The following is an 18,598-nucleotide window of genomic DNA, read 5'->3' as shown; positions in this document are numbered from 1 at the left end:
GGTATACAAAAGGGAAACATACCTACATAGGGAGCAACCAAGCAAAGACAGGGAGGAGGGTGGAACCACATGGGGTGGACGACGCACCAGGGATCAGCAAAGCGGAAGGCCGGGAAGGCATCATAAAGCAGAAATAGGGAGCCTGTAACAACAAAATTGGATCAGCATTAGAATATTTGTACAGAAAGACATTGATCGGGTAACTGAGGAACATGAAAAGACAAAATCTCAAAAGGGGAAGCACAACAAAAACATCTGCAAACAAGGTACAAACAACAATTTACCAAACATTTGAAAGAAAGAGACAAAATTCAGACAATCTGCTAGCGAAAAAAACATATTAAAGATTCAAAGAGCAGAAGCCGAACCAGAGGAATCCATGGTGGCCACCTTGCAAGAATTAATAAAACTTTGCAAACGCACAGGATCCTCATACGTGGTGGTTTTGTTATTATATGTAACTTTAAATAGGCACGGATGGAAAAGACCATATCTAGCTCCGATTGAGCGCAAGTCTTCACGCATGTTCAAAAAGGCTTTGCGTCTGTTAGCAGTGGCTTTAGCATAGTCCTGCGCAAAGAATAGTGATGAGCCAGACCATGTAACCTTAGGAGATGCTCTAACTGCTGAGAGAACCTTCAACAGATCTGTGTACTCGAGAAAGTATATGATGACTCCTCTAGGTCGTAATGTAGGCGTAGAATGAGCCGAGGGCGACCTAGTCTATGCGCACGTTGAATGTTAAGAATCGTCCCCTCTGGCATATGAAGCAGCTTAGGGAGGAATGACTTGAAAAACGCAAGAGAGTCTGTCCCTTCAATACCTTCTCCCAGGCCGTAAATGCATAGGTTATTGCGTCTACTGCGATTTTCCAAGTCCTCAACTTGCTTTTGAAGCGTAGAAACCTGAGAGTGTAGATGAGAAACAGTAACACAGGTTTCCTTAAAAGAGGATATATTATTTTATTTTTTTTTTAAAAACTTTATTGTGCAAAGAGTCAACATTACAGACATGGGCCTACAACCACCAGGGCCGGCCGCTAGTTTGTGCCAGTCAATTACAAAGCGTCGCAGAGCAGCAACTCGTCTCCAAAGGCACAGCAGGAATATAGAATTATTCTCGGCAACTCACAAGTTAGACAGGATACAGACATTTTAAAATTTTGAAGAAAAAAACCACCAAAAAAAAAAAAACTCAAGGCGAGAAACAATCGAAATGGTGCCGAGCGCCGGCAGGGGGACCCCACCATACCAGATAAAGAATCAGGAGGTCACTAAAATCAACCCGGGGGGGAGGGGAGGCAGCGGGGAAGTCAGAACTATCCGCATAACAAGTACAGTATTCCGGGAACCCCAGGATCAGGGGGACAGAGGAGTGTCAGAAGTAGCTTCAAAAGGGGGCGTGCAAATATTACCTCGGTAGGCGTTCCATTGACCCCAAATTTTACCCCACGCCCCAGGCTTGCCCCGAACCAGATATACCGTCTTCTCCCTGAACATGCACCAATCCATATTCTCCTTCCATACTGACACGGCGGGAGGCCGTCGGGAACCCCAAAGCTGCGCAATATCCCTCTTTGCAATCATGTTCCCAAGTGCCGCCCACCGGGCCTGGGAAACGTTGTAGTCATTAGGCTCCCATACATTCAGCAAACATCGACGAGCCTCAGGCAACAGTGCGACCCCAGTGACATCCGCCATCACCGCATGCACACGGCGCCAATAAGCCGCGATCTCGCGACACTCCCAGAGGATATGAAGGAAGGTGGCACTCAATCCACAGCCGCGCTTACACAGCCCATCCGAAGAAAAACCCATCACAACCAGCCCAGGACCCGTCACATACACACGGTGAAGAATTTTTAGCTGGACAAGACGGAGACGGGCCGGAATGGCGACCTCCTTCGGGGAGGACAGTGCAGACTGCCAGTCCTCGTCGTCCAACTCCAACCCGTCTCCGGTCCAGGCCTCCCGAAGACGCACAAGGAGGTCTGCCCGATTATTGATTAACTTCTTATAAATTAAGGAAATCGTACTATCGGGCAGATGACCATCAAGTATACGGTCCTCGAGTGGGGAAGCTGCGGGGATCGTGGTACCTGCCCCAAAGGCCGACAGCAGAGCGTGGCGAACCTGTACGTACCTGAAGAACTCCCTCTCACTCAACTCATACTCACTCTGAAGCACCGCAAAGGATTTGACCGCACCTTTTACCCAAAGGTCACCCACTCTGCTGATGCCAATCATATCCCAATTCTCAAAGCCTTTCGTTGTCCAGAGGCATCCCAATCCGTCCGACGCAAACAAGGGGGTCGCTCGTGTCAGGCGCCCATTCCAACCCATGGCAACATTAGCATCCCTCCACACACGTACAGCAATCTTAGTGGGTCCCGTTAGGTTCCTCCCAGCCGCCCGAGAATAGAGTGCTCTGTTGAAGTCGCCACCAGGCAACTGATATTTATCCATCGCGAAAGCCGGATTCGGACCCGGTGCGTAAGTAGCATGGTTAATAGCGGACAGCTGTGAGGCCCAATAATACCTCCTGATATCCGGGAGCGCGATGCCCCCGTCATACCAGGGGAGAGTCAGTTTTGCGAGAGCTATACGAGCGCGACCATCCCAAATAAGTCTCCTCTGCAAACCCTCTACCTCCCGGAAATAAGCAGCCGGAATAATGTCAAAGGAGTTCTGGAGTGCGTAGAGAAATCGGGGCAGTGACATCATTTTGAAAAGTGCAGCTCGACTGAGTGGCGACAACGGCAACCTACGCCAGCGGGCCACATCCAACTTCAAACGCCGAAGAGGAGGAAGGAGATTATGCTCATGGCGGACCGCCGGGTCCAACGATACATAGACCCCCAAGTACTTGAAACCGGATTGCGAAATTTGAATGGGAAACCTATTCGGCAGGGGGGGAAGGCCACCGGAAATGACATACACACAAGATTTGGACCAATTAATAGTCAACCCGGAGTTTTTCCCGAAAGAAGTGAGGACGTCAAAAAGGACATTAAGGGATTCACACGGGGAGGTGAGGTACAAGAGAATATCGTCGGCGTACAACGAGACTTGATCCTCAAAGCCAGGGGCCCACTGAATACCCCTCATCGACGGCTCCCATCGGAGCCAGGCTGCGAGCGGTTCTAAAGCAAGAGCAAAGAGCAGGGGGGACAACGGACACCCCTGGCTAGTGCCCCTCCCGAGAGCGAAGGGCTGGGACACCCTCCCATTGACAACAACCTGAGCTAGCGGATCCGTATATAAAAGTCTCACCCAACTGATAAATCCCACCCCGAAACCGAACTTCGCCAGTGTGGCCCAGAGGTATGGCCATTCGATCGTGTCGAAGGTCATCGTGGCGTCCAACGAAGCCAAGATGGCCGGCTCAGAAAGAAACTCCGCCCTGGCGAGAACGCTATGCAAACGCCGCAGGTTGAGAGCAGTGTTCCGGTGGGGAATGAAACCGGACTGATCCAGATGAATCAAGTCACAGATAACAGCGAGTAAGCGATTAGCGAGGACCTTGGCAAGAATCTTCGGTTCAGCGTTTAATAGGGAAATGGGCCTGTATGAAGCACAACGATCACGAGGCTTACCCTCCTTAGGAATCACAACTATAGTAGCCAGACGTTGGTCACCAGGGAGGGAACCGAGCTCACGCGACTCCAAAAACATATCGCGGAGAAACGGCACCACTTTGTCAGGGCATAATTTGTACAATTCAATGGGCAAGCCATTGGGGCCCATAGCCTTACCAGTACGAAGGGAACGAATCGCGGCGGCAATCTCGTCGGCTGACAACGACGCATCCATGCATTCTCGATCCTCTTCAGACAAGCAAGGCAGCGCAATATCCCTCAACAGAGAACAAGAGTCAGCCACATCTCTGTCAGACACCGGGGAGTAAATCACACGAAAATAGTCAGCAAAACACTCCACAATCTCGCCAGGGTCAGTCACACGCTCCCCATCGGGGTTCTGAAGCACAGGGACCACGCGATTCACTCTCTCCTTCTTATCAAGCCAAGCAATCAGTTTACCCGCCTTATCCCCGACATCATACAGTCTACCTTGCTGTTCCCTGTACAATGTCTTGGCGGCATCAGTGACAAGGGATTTGTATTCAAACTGTTTCAAGCTAAGGGCATGAAGCCCCTCATGAGTAACACCCGAGTCTAGCTCAGCCTCCAACTCCAGTATTTCAGCCTCAAGCCCCACGACCTCCCCATTCCTAGCTTTCTTGGTCTCAGCTATTAAAGAGAGGGCCTGGCCCCGTATGACCGTTTTAAAGGCCTCCCACAAGGACACTGAGGACGAGACAGACCCCTCGTTCTCCAAGAAGCAGTGATCGAGTGACTTCAGGAGGCTATCGCGAGTCTTAGGGCTACGGAGATGCCAAGAGTTGATGGGGGCGATCCGCCCCGCGGCCTGCATCCCCGTATCAAAATGCAGCCACACAGGGGAGTGATCTGAGATACCCCGGGCCAAGTGTCGAACCTCACCAATATGGGTGGCCTGGGCCGCGGGCAGAAGGAAGTAATCAAGCCTGGAGAGACTCCCATGCGCCCCGGAGTGGAAGGTGTACTGACACTGCGTCGGGTGCATCAACCTCCAACAATCCACCAGCCCAAAAGTGTCCAAGAATCCACCAAGCCATGATTGGGAAACGGGAAGGGCCCTGGGGGGATGACGATCCAGGTCGCCGGATAGCACAGAATTAAAGTCACCACCCATGAGGAGAAGACTATCCGGGAGTTCCAGCAACATCCGACCAACATCAGAGAAAGTGGAGGTCTGGAGGCCCGGGGGGACATATATCGTGACTAAAGAAAGGGTCCTACCCTCCCACCTCCCAGTTAGGGTGGCATAACGCCCTCTGTCGTCAAGTATGACGTTGTCAATCTCTAGTGGGAGGGAAGACCGAAGAAGAATACCGACCCCCCTGGAACCGGTGGTGAACCCGGAGTGTGCAACCAGTCGGTATCCCCACCTATTCATAGCATGACACACATTGCCAACCAAATGCGTTTCCTGTAGGAGTACAACATCAGGCGCCAGACGACGCAAATATTGTAGTACAACACCCCGTTTGATACGATCCCCCAATCCATTGACGTTCCAAGTTAGCAACCTCAACCCACTACCCCCCATCCCCACAAAAGTAGCAGGAGTCTCCCCACAGAAAGCAGGACACCAGAAACAAAGAAAGAACAAATATGCCGCCTTGAGAGAAAAAGAAACACCCCCAAACACAAACACCCCCACCAAAACCCATTACAACTCCCCCCTCCCTGCACCCCTGCAAACTGTAAAACCACCCCAAAATGCAGTGTGCCTGTCGCCCTAACAATCCCATTCTACAAAAAGACCCCGGAGGAGGAGGCCACCACCCGCCACCCAGGCGCGAGCTACTATAAAACAAAGTATACCAGAGAGGTAGAACCCAACTGAGTAATGTCCGAGTATCAAGGTTAGGGACCGAAAAGTCAATTCTGTAGAGGCTCGCCACCCTCGGCACCGCCAGAGCGCCCCACTCGATCACCCCGACCAGGCAGGGAATCCAACCAGTCACTCACATTGTCCGGTCGTTCAAAGAAGAAGGTCCGCTCCTCATGTTCCACTCGAAGCCTGGCGGGGAAAAGCATCGCATACTTCAAGCCCAGGTCCCGAAGACGTCGCTTAACCCCCTGAAAGCCCATCCTCTGTCTCTGAACGAGTTGAGTGAAGTCCGGGAAAAAATTGACTGAGGAGTTCTCGAATTTCACCGGGCCGTGCACCCTCGAGGCCTGCAAAATCGCTTCACGGTCCCTAAAATGGAAAAGTTTGGCGATGATAGGCCTCGGGGGAGCGCCAGGCCTAGGCTTACCGCCCGGGACACGGTGTGCGCGCTCCACAGCAAAAAACTTGCTAAGTCCAGACGGGGCAAGATGGGTGAGGATTAGCTCCTCGATCAGGAGGTCAAAGACCGAGTCTCGGGATTCTCTGGAACACCGATGACGCAGATGTTGTTGCGTCTTGCCAGGTTCTCAAAGTCATCCAACCGATGGGACATCAAGTCGCTAGCCGATTTCAGGGCGCCAAGGTCTATTCGAAGTTCCGACACATCGGCTGCGAGGCTGGAGGTCGCTAAATACGACTTCACCTTCTGGTTAGTTTTGGACAGGTCAGCCCTGATTAAAGTGACATCGATGGCGACCGTGTCAAGTTTACGAGCCAGGGCCTCATACTGCTGGCCGATGGTCTCCTTCATACCGGTAATGGCGCCCATAATGTCCTGCAGGGACAAGTCGACAGGGACAGATGGGCCGTCTCCAGCATCCTCCGGGGTAGTGCTGGAGAGCCCTGGGGATCCCTTGGCTTGAGTGTAGCGGTCCATAACATTTGTCTGGAACTGTCCCCCGCGAAGAGACGTCTTGGTCTTCCGCTTCTCGGGTTCACCCCTGCCAGTCATGGTTGAAGATGCACCCCGGAGGGGCCCGCAGGACCGAGTGAAAATGGCCGCCGGTAGGCCGGGCACCAGCCGGCCGAGAAGCTGGGTCGCGGGGTCCGGAGAAAGTCACGACTTGACTCAGTACTCCGTAGGGAGAAAGCAGTGATGACACCAGACTGGACTGGTCTCCAGCAGAGCGGAGCAGACCCTCAAGCAGACCGTGCCAGAAACCAAAAGCGAAACTGAAAGTGGGGGTACGTCCACTGATGAGGTCCCAATGCCGTTGTTGTTCAACTACGTCCCGGATCCACAGCTCACCAAGTCCCCGGCACCGCCCCGAGATGGGCCTCGAAAGTTCAAAATGCTGTAATTTCGGTCCCCCAAGTCTGATTCAAATTCTGAAAGAAGTTATGGACTCAGTCTAGGTTCACCTTCAAAAGCCCGTCCAAGAAATCAGGATATCATCAGGATAAATGGCGAGGAGTGGTGAGGGTCCGGAGAGCCCTGTGATCACGCGACCATCTTGGATGCGCGCTAAGCTCCTCCTCCTCAAAAGAGGATATATTATGCTCTACTGACGAGACCCTAGCCTCCAGTTGAGACCAATTGTCCGTAAGAACTTGTAGTTTGGTGTTTGTTTCTTCCATAAATGGCCGAAGAGCTCTGATCTCTTCCAACAGTAACTCCATTGATACCGGTGAAGTCGATTTAGGTGGCGATGGAGGGTCTTTCTTTAGGCGTATAGTGTTGGATTTTCCTGAAGCTGTGGACGGGGGCTCCATTATTGTATTTTATAAAAATAAGTTTTGGTTTGGAGAAAGAAGAATGTGGTGTCTTTGTTCTAACCATAAAACTCTGTTAGGACAGTCCGAGCTCGTACTAGTGTGCTAGTATTCAGACACAACGAGCGGGCACCAAGCGCAAAGAGCAATGGCAAGGTAAAACAGGGAGAACTCCGTTCGTCAAAAACAAAAACACTTGTTCATGTTCTGTCTCCGTGCCCTCTGCGAAACATAAGTATGACTCACATAGAAGTAAACTAAAAAGCTGAAAAACGTGTCAAAAAGGGGGTGTGCCACAGTCTATTACATCAGCATAAGAAAATGTGAGAGCACGAAACTGAATGAGGCGCATCAACAGGTAAGTGTGAGAGGTATCTCAGTAGCAGCCTCCGTTAAAAATCATACTAATGGCAGAGGAAGATAGAATCACCACAGTGTGGTAATAGTGCATCCCATAAACATGCTGTGAAAAACGAAAAAGTCCCCATAAAAATTTGCAGATGGAGGAGCAGAAAGGTTAAGGCTCTACAATGTCCCAGGTCTCCTTATATAAGTGGCTGCCACATAGCTGAGGGAACATGAATGTCATGAAGTTAGTTAATAAACAAGGAGAAAGAGCATGTTGAGTTCGCTTTGTTTGGGATGCGTTTTTTCATTGCTGTGAGGAAACGCGCGCTCGCGCGATAAAATTCAAAATGGCGGCCACAACCGAACCGGCGCCGCTAGAGCACTCCCCTCAAGGAAAATAAAGAGCTAATACCGGTAAAGAGGTCTATGAGGGCTCCAAAACATGCCCGAGATGTTCAGACAGCCATTGACGCTCGCTTTGAATCGGCAGCCATCCTCGGAACGCCGAACCTTCCCCACGGGTCCCGGAGCTTCACCCAGGCGCAGCCATCCACTCAGGCGCCAAGCCACACCCCCCAAGTGTAAACATTATTAAACAGTGAACTCCTGGCAGGCAGCCCCTCTTCCTCATCAGTACTTCCCCAATAATATTCTGCCAGGGGTGCAGTTCTGGGGCATCACCCCACTAACATTATGGGGGGCTTCTAAAAACATCCGGTGTTTCTGAATGAGGGTGTACAGCAAATGAAGTGGTAGTCCGATATGTTTTTTGTAAAAATGTGATTCAATGGCTCATTGTGATGCACAATTCTTAAATAAATGAATACATTTTGCAAATTTTTACTCCAAAATGAGATATTTAAAAAAAAGACCATTGATAAATCAGGATGGCTTTAGCCATGCATGCAATAAGGGTAAAATAAATGTGAATTGTTTTTTTTCTCTCACCTTCCCATGTAACTTGACTGCCACCGTATTCCACCATTAAAAGGCCCTAGTGACCCTCATTTTTAATGTTTGTAAACTTAAAAAAAGGAACTATTTTCTTATATTGGTGCTGTTCATGTGCCTCGTTCTTTTATCCTCCAAAGGATCCGATCAGTTTGTTAGCTGATGCCATCTCTTTGAAGCCACATAATGTAGACTAAAACATACATAACAAGGATTGGCATAGCCAATAGGTCTCACCTTTGGGTACTTATAAGTGTTTATCCAGAGCTATTGACTTTGTCAATGTCTTCAAGCTGTGCTGTAGAGAAGTGTGGCTGCTGTGCAGCATGCTGAAAAGTTATAATAAAACAGTGTCAGAAGCATTTTTGTTACCTTAGATATGACCAAGAAGGCATTATGTACAACTGAATGACCATATTACAAAAAGTATTTACAATAAAAAATGTCCTCAGTTTTCTTGTGTTCTTGCAATGCTGGCAAATTGTTTCTGCCTATTCCAATGGTTGTTTGTTAAAGCTTTTTTTGAGGGGGCATAAACAATCGGAGGGTGAAGGTTGGGAACTAGTACCTGTATTATAACATTAGCAGTGGCCAGACGCTAGGGGAGAATCAACAGATGCCAAATTCTGAGAGCAGGCTGAGGTGGTGCTGAGTTGGTAGTGGTGGTGGTCGTGACTGATGCGGAGATGATGCTGAATGATACTCAGGTCTTGCTGAGTGATGATGATGTGGTGGTGTACTAGTGCAAAGGCAATGCTGAGTGATACTGATGTGGCGCTGAGTGATGCTGCAGTGGCGCTGAGTGATGCTGCGGTGGCGCTGAGTGATGCTGCGGTGGCGCTGAGTGATGCTGCGGTGGCGCTGAGTGATGCTGCGGTGGCGCTGAGTGATGCTGCGGTGGCGCTGAGTGATGCTGCGGTGGCGCTGAGTGATGCTGCCGAGGCGCTGAGTGATGCTGCGGTGGCGCTGAGTGATGCTGCGGGGGCGCTGAGTGATGCTGTGGTGGCGCTGAATGATATTGTTGTGGTGCTGAGTGATGCTGTGGTGGCCCTGAGTGATGCTGCGGTGGCACTGAGTGATGCTGCGGTGGCGCTGAGTGATGCTGCGGTGGCGCTGAGTGATGCTGCGGTGGCGCTGAGTGATGCTGCGGTGGCGCTGAGTGATGCTGCGGTGGCGCTGAGTGATGCTGCGGTGGTGCTGAGTGATGCTGCGGTGGCGCTGAGTGATGCTGTGGTGGCGCTGAATGATATTGTTGTGGTGCTGAGTGATGCTGTGGTGGCCCTGAGTGATGCTGTGGTGGCGCTGAGTGATGCTGTGGTGGCGCTGAGTGATGCTGTAGTGGTGCTGAGTGATGCTGTTGTGGCGCTGAGTGATGCTGTGGTGGCGCTGAGTGATGCTGCGGTGGCGCTGAGTGATGCTGCGGTGGCGCTGAGTGATGCTGCTGCGGTGGCGCTGAGTGATGCTGCTGCGGTGGCGCTGAGTGATGCTGCGGTGGCGCTGAGTGATGCTGCTGTGGCGCTGAGTGATGCTGTGGTGGTGCTGAGTGATATTATTGTGGCGCTGAGTGATGCTGTGGTGGCCCCGAGTGATGCTGTGGTGGTGCTGAGTGATGCTGTGGTGGTGCTGAGTGATGCTGTGGTGGCGCTGAGTGATGCTGTGGTGGCGCTGAGTGATGCTGTGTTGGCGCTGAGTGATGCTGTGGAGGTGCTGAGTGATGCTGTGGAGGTGCTGAGTGATGCTGTGGTGGCGCTGAGTGATACTGTGGTGGCGCTGAGTGGTGCTGTGGTAGGATTGAGTGGTGCAGTGGTAGCACTGAGTGATGCTGTGGTGGCGCTGAGTGATGCTGTGGTGACGCTGAGTGATGCTGTGGTGACGCTGAGTGATGCTGTGGTGACGCCGAGTGATGCTGTGGTGGCGCTGAGTGATGCTGTGGTGTCCCACAAACTTCCTTCACGCTGACCTTTAGTCCCCATGTAATCATCTTGCAGAACAGAGAAATGTCTTAAGGGCCCGCCAGCAATCTTCCATCTTTCATTTCAATGTTTACAAAATATATTTACATAATTCAGTTAAGCGTAATTTTCACATTTAGGACTTCTACGCTTTATGTTTTGTGTATGGGTTCAAAACATTGTCCCAAAAAATAAAAAATCTGATTAAAGGCAGCATGAACAGAAGCAGTGATAATAGAAACGTGGCCCAGGAGGGAATAGAGTCAGAGCAATCCGGAAGGTAGCAAAGGGGGGGGGGGGGGGGCAAGGGGTGAAACAGTAAACAACTTGGTTAATAAATACGAGGTACCATGAAATTAGAAGCGTGGGAGAAAAGAGACAGCCAGGTAATATCGGAAGTGACCAGTGGGATGTGAAAATTGACCGCAGGAGGATGATGGGGCCGCGGTGGGACCCTGAGGGACGAAAGTTTAGTACACTGGAGTCTAATGGAGATGAGAGAAGCAGGTGAAATTCTGGTCAGTCGGGTGGGTGAAACAGGTTCCATGGACTTGGTATGGAGTAAGAGCGGCAGTGGGACAAATGACTGTGGTGGTCTAGGAAGAGGCATAAGGAGGTGAAACGACAGTACCTGAGGCCGTGAACAAAAGCAAATACAATGAACTGGGAGAAGTGGTATCAAGAAGATTCTGCTGCATGGAAGGGTTGCAGCTGGTATCTGGTACAGTGGAGAAGCAAAAGAGTAAACAATTGTGAAGCATTGGTGCGAAACGGGTGGACGGGAGGCATTGTATAGTGTGAAAGCGAGGCAATTAGGTTGAAAAAGTTGAAGATCAATCTGGGAAATCTGCCCCCGACGGGAGGATATGTACGTGAGTCTAGGTCATTGGGACACAACGCTTGCAGTCCTGATCTTTTTTCCCAATAAATAATAGTTTTCCTTTGAGTTAGTCCAGTTGCTTTAACAGACGGGAACAAAGCTTACTACAACTCACAGAAAGCATTTATTATAACTACAAGACCGCGGGGTGGACCCAGAATGTCCCTATGACAAAACAACTCTCAGAGGTTTCAGTTGAGGAAGTCTAACGAGTGAAAGGAAAAGTGGAGGAGTAGAAAGAGAACAAGCATTGAAGAGAGAGAGAGCAAGCGAGAGAGAGCGAGCCCGGGAGTGCTGCATGCGTGTGTGCGTAGTCTGCTGTTTTTCGAAGCACATACTCGTGCTTGTGGCACGCCGCTGCGCACTCCCACAAGCTGTATGCCGCCACAAGCACGAGTATGTGCTTCAAAAAAGAGATGTACGACAGCTAAAGGTCCTCCAATGCACCGCATGTGTGCTGCGTAGGCGAGACCTAAAAAGCAAATGTGCAGTGGTTTGTTAAAAGATGGTTTGTAGCATGTGCTGCTACACATCACATACTTTGCACACTCTGCCATCTAGTGTTGGGCACTTACATTTACAAGTTGTATTTCGTTAAAAAAATGTAAATCTCAAGGCATCCTGTGGCTCCTTCCAGTGGCCCACAATGCACCAGGACAAAGACTCCACCTCAGATTGTGTTTTTTCCGCCATAAAGTTTGGAAGTTCATCACAAGCTCCAAGATCATGGAGCTACTGGGAACCGTTCGACTCCAGACAATGGATTTCCATCAGAGAATAGCAATGGACTAATCCTCACTGACACAAGGAATCAATGTGCTATGCTTTTTAAAGGCTAGAACAAAAAGATAATTCAATACAGCAAGACCCATTTGAAATAGACACCCGAGATCTATGAAGGACATTATTCAGAAGAGGAAGTTCAGTCTTACGTTCTACTAGGACAGACAGAGGCAAGTCCCCAAACCCTTTCCATGGAGGGTTCCAATGTTCAGGAAGAAGCTCATTCTTGGGTCAAAATTGCACCAAGGACAATGACTTTTGAGAACACCTATACCTCCTCCTGCACACGAGAATCTACCCACCAGGGTTCAAACTCGGAGAGTTGTGCACAGAGGCCAAGCACCACTCTGGAGGAACTCAGACATTGAGCATTGAGCTGCCACAAAAAAAGGCATTGGCACTTGGCTTTGGCCATGACCACTGAGCCCACTCAATGCCAAGAGCTTCCCGCAGCTCCAGAGAAGGTCTGAGCTACAGGCTCCGAGCCTCGATTTGACAACACCAGGAAAGAAGTGTGACACCGAGCCAGCAACTTTGGCACTGAGATCAGTGCTGAAATCGATGTCAAAAACACATTGATGCCGGCTTCAACATGGGTGGAATACCAACCAACAATGGAGCTCACAGAGGTGCCAGATGTTAAACAGATGAAAGACTTTATACATCCAACTTTATGGAATATACTGGCACATTTGCCAAGAGTGCAAGAGCCAGCCCCCACACCCTCCAAAAAGTGATGGCTTACTTTTGAAGAGGCAAAATGTGTGCAACTCCAAGAGTAACATATTTCCAAGAAAGGGAAGGAATCACACTCAAGTCCCACACCTCAACTACAATATATCATCTTGAGGATCCGCACTGTTGTCTTCCCATTGGTCTGCCCCTTCCTGTAGTGGCAGTGGGTCATAGTAAGGATCCAGAATATTGATCTTGATTGTCAGGGCCCTAGTCAGAAGGTGTACGAGGTGCATCCTAGGAGGAAGGTGACTTCTTGTGGGTAAATCACACTCCACCTCTACCACAATCCCCCCCCCCCCACCCCACTACAATGCGGATCATTTATATGACTCCAGTTTGGAGCCGTACCTTGTCAAGGCCATGCCACCAAACGGCTGAGGCAAAATATTGCAAAAAGACCGAAGTCTGCCTAGCTTGTCTTAATGTAACGTTGATATTAGGACATGAAAGAGTATTTGTCATTTTGTTCCTTATGCTTCTCTGAATAGATACCGAAAAATGTACAAGCAAAAGGGTAATCTTTTAGCGAGAGCACATGGAGGTAGCAGAGTATGTAAAGCAATCAGGCCAAACCATGTGTGTTATTTCCATTACACCTTACTCACTCTAACCAGCAAGTGTATAAGAAGATGATGAAAAACGAAACCCGTTAAGCATTTAGGTGAAAAAATATGTGTACGATTTTAATTCTCCGACTATAACTTACTCATTAAGACTAGATGTGCCCCTTAAAAATAAGCTTCTTTTCGCCCCCACAAACCTGGACATAATAGAAACATCACCTCATCAGGGCAGCAATCCGAAGCGAGTAACTAATAACAAGAAACTGGCACTTGTGGATAACACCACAAGCCTCATGATTCTAAGTGGTGTAAAGAGCATTGTACACATTAGATATTAATGTTGTACATTGACAGAACAAAACCCATTCATAAGACAAAGCAACTCTTAGGAAATCCAATTTCTAAGTCCGATTTTGCCAGGTGGACAGTTAAACACATTCAAGTACATTATGCAAAGGCCAACGTAACTCTATATGCAGCTCCAAGAGCACCCGCTACAATGAAGAAAGGAGCTACAGTTGCCTTTTTAGGTAACCTACCATTACCCAACAGACATAAGGCTGCCACATGGTAAACATCGCACACCTTCACTAGACATTGCGCTGTGGACAACTGAGCCCAGCAAGAGGCTCAAGTGAGTGAAACTGTACTCAGAATTTTATATCAAACATCTACCTCATCCACTTGCTAGCCTCCACTTAAGGGCCAGTACTCCACTTTATAGTCTAGCCGTCACATTCAAATGCTGCTAAACCAATTTAACAGACTAAAGGCCATCAATTCAATTGATATGGACTATAAGCATTTATTTGCTACTTCGTTCTCTCCTAGAGAGAAACTGGGAATGAGACACCATTAGATGACCTTCACAGCCGATTGCAAAGAGACGCGGTCCGTTTCTGTGCGAACTTCGTGAAATTGGCAGCGGTGCAGCGGTGTTCAAGCTATATGTTGAACCAACTGAGAGCTGAAAGGAATCATTAAAGAAAACATCGCCGGCATGGCGAAAATCGTCAAACCAAAATCCAACTAGGTTTCCATTTAACCAACAGCAAGGATTCTTTTACCCTTTGTAAAAGCATCGCCGGTCTGGCGCAAATCGTGCCATCCACATTTTAACCTATCTCTTCTCGCCTGCAACGTGCAAATGTATTTCTCTATTCAATCAGATAAACCAGTCCACGCCCTGAAGAGAATCCCACAAGCCAACTTGGGAATCTAAACGTGTCGGCATTACACAACGCGGGGACTTTCGCTTTTAATTACGTTTTCCCCAGTAGAAATGTTATTTGAATTGTCTCACTACTAGGCCTAATGTTTCTCTTTTCCCCGTGGGTAGCAGCTCCTTGAATTTGTTACACAATGTGGATGCTAAAGGTTGTCCCAGTAGCTGCCCCGTTTGTTAACTAAGACTGGTGTTAAAATGTTTAGATAAATGTATCACGCTTCATGTTTTGTTTGTTACATCATATTGTTTCATCACAAAGTTTGTATGCCTTTGTTTTATTTGTTGCCTTAATATGTATAATTTGTTCTTTATTGAAACGTATCCGCACTTACGTGATCCATGATTAAATGTGGAGTAAAGTGCACAGAACGAATTAGCAAATAGGTGCTTATAGTCCATATCAATTGAATTGATGGCCTTTAGTCTGTTAAATTGTTTAGCAGCATTTGAATGTGACTGCTTGGACAAACACCCCCCTTTCTCTTAATTTACTACGGCCCTGTCCAGCCGCTTGGGCCAAACCCCTTGTTGCTAATACCTTTATAGCCTATGCATAGCATGTGATCTACAGAAGCAAGTACCACAAACAGAAATACTACTTTGTGGATTCACATGCACCCTTCCACATTCCCAGATTTGAGCTGAAACTTTTGATGTTGCTATTTCACTTTAGGCATTCATTCACAATTCATCTGTACACATATACACTTCTGCTTTGCTTACTACACTTACCTGTTGGGAGGAAAATCATAGTCTGAGGTGGAGACTTTGTCCTGGTGCATTGTGGGTTTCAGGAAGGAGACAAGCTCTCTCAAGATAGAAGACTTCTTTGAAGAAAAATAACTTGTAAACATCCACACTCAACAATAGATGGCAGGAGTGTGGAAAGCATGCGATCTACTGGCACAACAAGCTACCACCTGACAGTTATACGGGAAGTAACCTCTTCCTTTTTGGGGCTCTTCTTAATTACCATTGGCCTTTCACTACATCTCAATAAACAGCTAATGCTGTGTGACAATAAAACTGATTACAAGGTCATTTTGTTTTCCATTATTTTTCTTATCTGACTCCAGCTTTAGGGATACTGAGGACATGCTGCAACCCTAGTTCCAGCACCCCTGTTTCTCGCTCTATTACCAAGTTTTCTAAACTGCAGCTATCAGGTCAATGTGCAGTGAACATTTGTTCTCCATTCCACACTCCACAGTTCTACATTCTTATAAGCAGATAGTTGCACACATGACCAGGCATCGTCTGGTGAGTTGTTTTAAAGAAGAATTCGAATATTAGTCCTTTCTTTTTCTGAGGTGTCTTCTTTCCTTGACAGGACCAACAGATCAGCGCGCCAGCTCTGCAGCAGATCATGAACAAGTTACTTCTTCAGCCTAAATGTATGTATTATGAAAGTTAATTATGTTTCATCAAGCTATCATTCTCTAAAACAGGTACCATGGAACTCAAGAGACCATAGACTGTATTAAAGAGCTGAGTTCTCAATAATTTGCACATTTCCAGGAAGTTGCTAACAGTTCTAAATTTAACATGTCAGAGATTTGCAATAATATTGAACCTGGGCGCAAAAAAGCATGAAACAGTGAAATGAGAGATTTATCAAATCTCCCGCTTAAACTGACCACAAAGCCTAACCTTTTCTATTCTTGCACCAGTCACCCTGTCTAGAAAACGCCAAGCCTTTTTAGGACTTTTCTCCTCATATTGGATATTGCTTGAGGACTTTGTTGCTCTTGGTTCATCATTTTGGAAGCAGAGTCTGACCTTTCTGGTCTCACCAAATCAGATTCTTGGTGATTTCCCCACAGGAAGTTCCACCTCATACACAGTGTTGGTGACGTCCTTGTCCGCTTAATTTCTTTCCGTACAGGAGTTCCCCTATGAAAACTCACGATTAGTACGACATCACTTTTCTTTCCCATACCCCAAAACCCTTTTACCCATCTGCCACCTGTCCCCAAGTTGTCTCTTGTTGTTTTCAAAGAGATGGTGTGCAGGCAAGGTAAAGGCTGGCAGGCAGCGGTACAGAAACAAAGGTGTGGATGGCATGAAGGCTCCAGCAGGTGAGGTTCACTGCCTACACGTTTTCAGGATTCCCCTCAACTCTGCTTAAGTCCTCGTGCTGCACTGTGTTATGTTTTTACCACTGGTGAATGAGAAGGTGGCATGAGGTTCAGAAGTGGAATTCATCACTGATGATAATGGAGCAGTGATCTTGCCACCTACCACCCAATCAAGGTTTAGAGGCTTTCCCTTTCTCTGTATCGCCCCAACACACAGTTTCATGTGGTTACACTAGGATCGGTTTAGAAACTTCATTTTACAACCTCACATTCTTAAGTTACCTTCTCTCCCTAAACATGCTGAAATTTGCCACACATTCAGGATAATATTCTTCAAACTCAGTTTTGCTTACACTACCACTTCGTAGGCACTCTATCAAAACACCTTGAACATTCTGTACAAGGGCTAAATTTATCACGCAAGATGTTGTTTGTGTTGGCCGCTCTGCGACAGAGCTATCACAATAGAATAAACACTAGCAACCTGACTGGGGCTTCATCATGGTAATATGGGTGATGTTATTATATATATGACATCAAGTCTTTGTTTAGACAGAAGAGCATTCCACTGACACTGAGAGGTCGATCCATGCAGGAATTCCAGCTCAGCTGATTCCTGTGTACCTCATGCGAGGGATGCTGTCCAGCTCTACACCAAGACAGGCAGCTTGATGACACTAAATCACACGTAACAAAGAGTTAGATCACCCAACAGGGATTTGGCAGATTATAGGGTAGAATGCACTACGTAGGGGTACAATATATTACAGTAACATTATGCAAACATATTTTTTCTGTAATAAGCAAAATGTTTGAACTATTTATCTTTTTCACCATTCTCGTAATGCTAATCACATTAGTCTGTTTCTTTCTATTGATTATTGCAACACAAGTATTTTACTCAAGAATCACAATGCTTCAATAAATATTGAAATGCTTTACTGTGTATTTCTTGTGTCTCTCTTTGGGTATGTATAAATAACTAAGTGAAAGGGTTCTAGATCTGTTACCATGATTTCCTTGAGAAGTCAGGGTTGTCATGTTCTGAGGTTGCACATCCATGTGTTACCATGTAAGGTTAGGAATACAGATGGTGCACTGGGAGCTCGCAGGACTTATGCCAACAGATCACAACAGTGTGCGTGAAATCAGTCTTGCACAGTTATGATGGTTATGTTGCCCAACAAATGCGCAGTTTCACTAGGGAATGTATAAGCCTTATGACAACAGACTTCAAATCCTGGCATTTATGGATTTCTCATGAATCTTCTTGGCTACAAACCTGGCCTTTCTAGACTAGCCTACTTTCACACAATTAGAAGAGTGTGGCATTCTTGGTTCTCACTCCATTCACATTCTTTGCTACGCCTGGACTTTCTTGTTCTCTCTCCTCAATACATCAGATGCAGAGATTGCCCTTTCGTAGAGGCCAGATCTCAAGAATGATCTATGTGTGCTGCATGCGCTAAATTAAGGGACACTCCCTTAAATTTCCGTCTCTTCACTCTGTCGAAAAACCTTTTGCAAGGTAAGACTTTTAGGTGACTGGGACAGTTAAGGTAACCCAGAAGGGGTGTGGATTTCATCCTGAATGCAGACAACCAAAACAAGTTGGCTGAAGTGCTACAAACGGAGCCCTCTCTGAAGATATGGGCTGCTAGAGGCAAAAATAGACAAATATCAAGTTCGAGTGAGATGGACACCTTAATATTGGAAAGGTATGAATCAAGTGTGTGTTCTGTCCATCTCTCTGTGTTGTTGGATTATCACAACCCAAGAGAGTGGTTAGGAACAGATAATGAGAAAAACACTTGTGCAAGGTATGCAGATCAGGAAGTGCAGGATGGAAGCTGGTAATGTTTCAGT

The 18,598-nt window shown here is 47.6% G+C and overlaps 1 protein-coding gene across 1 annotated transcript in view; it reads left to right on the top strand.

Annotated features, from left to right (window-relative positions):
* LOC146797994 (calpain-1 catalytic subunit-like) overlaps nt 1-18,598 on the top strand; it is a 263,715-nt gene that overhangs the window by 219,097 nt on the left and 26,020 nt on the right. The window contains exon 15 of the mRNA XM_085625227.1: nt 15,985-16,048. Coding sequence (XP_085481353.1) covers nt 15,985-16,048 — 64 coding nt within the window. The remainder of the gene's footprint in view (nt 1-15,984; nt 16,049-18,598) is intronic.

This window comes from Triturus cristatus, chromosome 9 (genome assembly GCF_964204655.1).
Source record: "Triturus cristatus chromosome 9, aTriCri1.1, whole genome shotgun sequence".
Taxonomy (NCBI): Eukaryota; Metazoa; Chordata; class Amphibia; order Caudata; family Salamandridae; genus Triturus; species Triturus cristatus.
The sequence above is the reverse complement of the archived record's forward strand: the minus strand, read 5'-3'. Positions and strand labels throughout refer to the sequence as shown.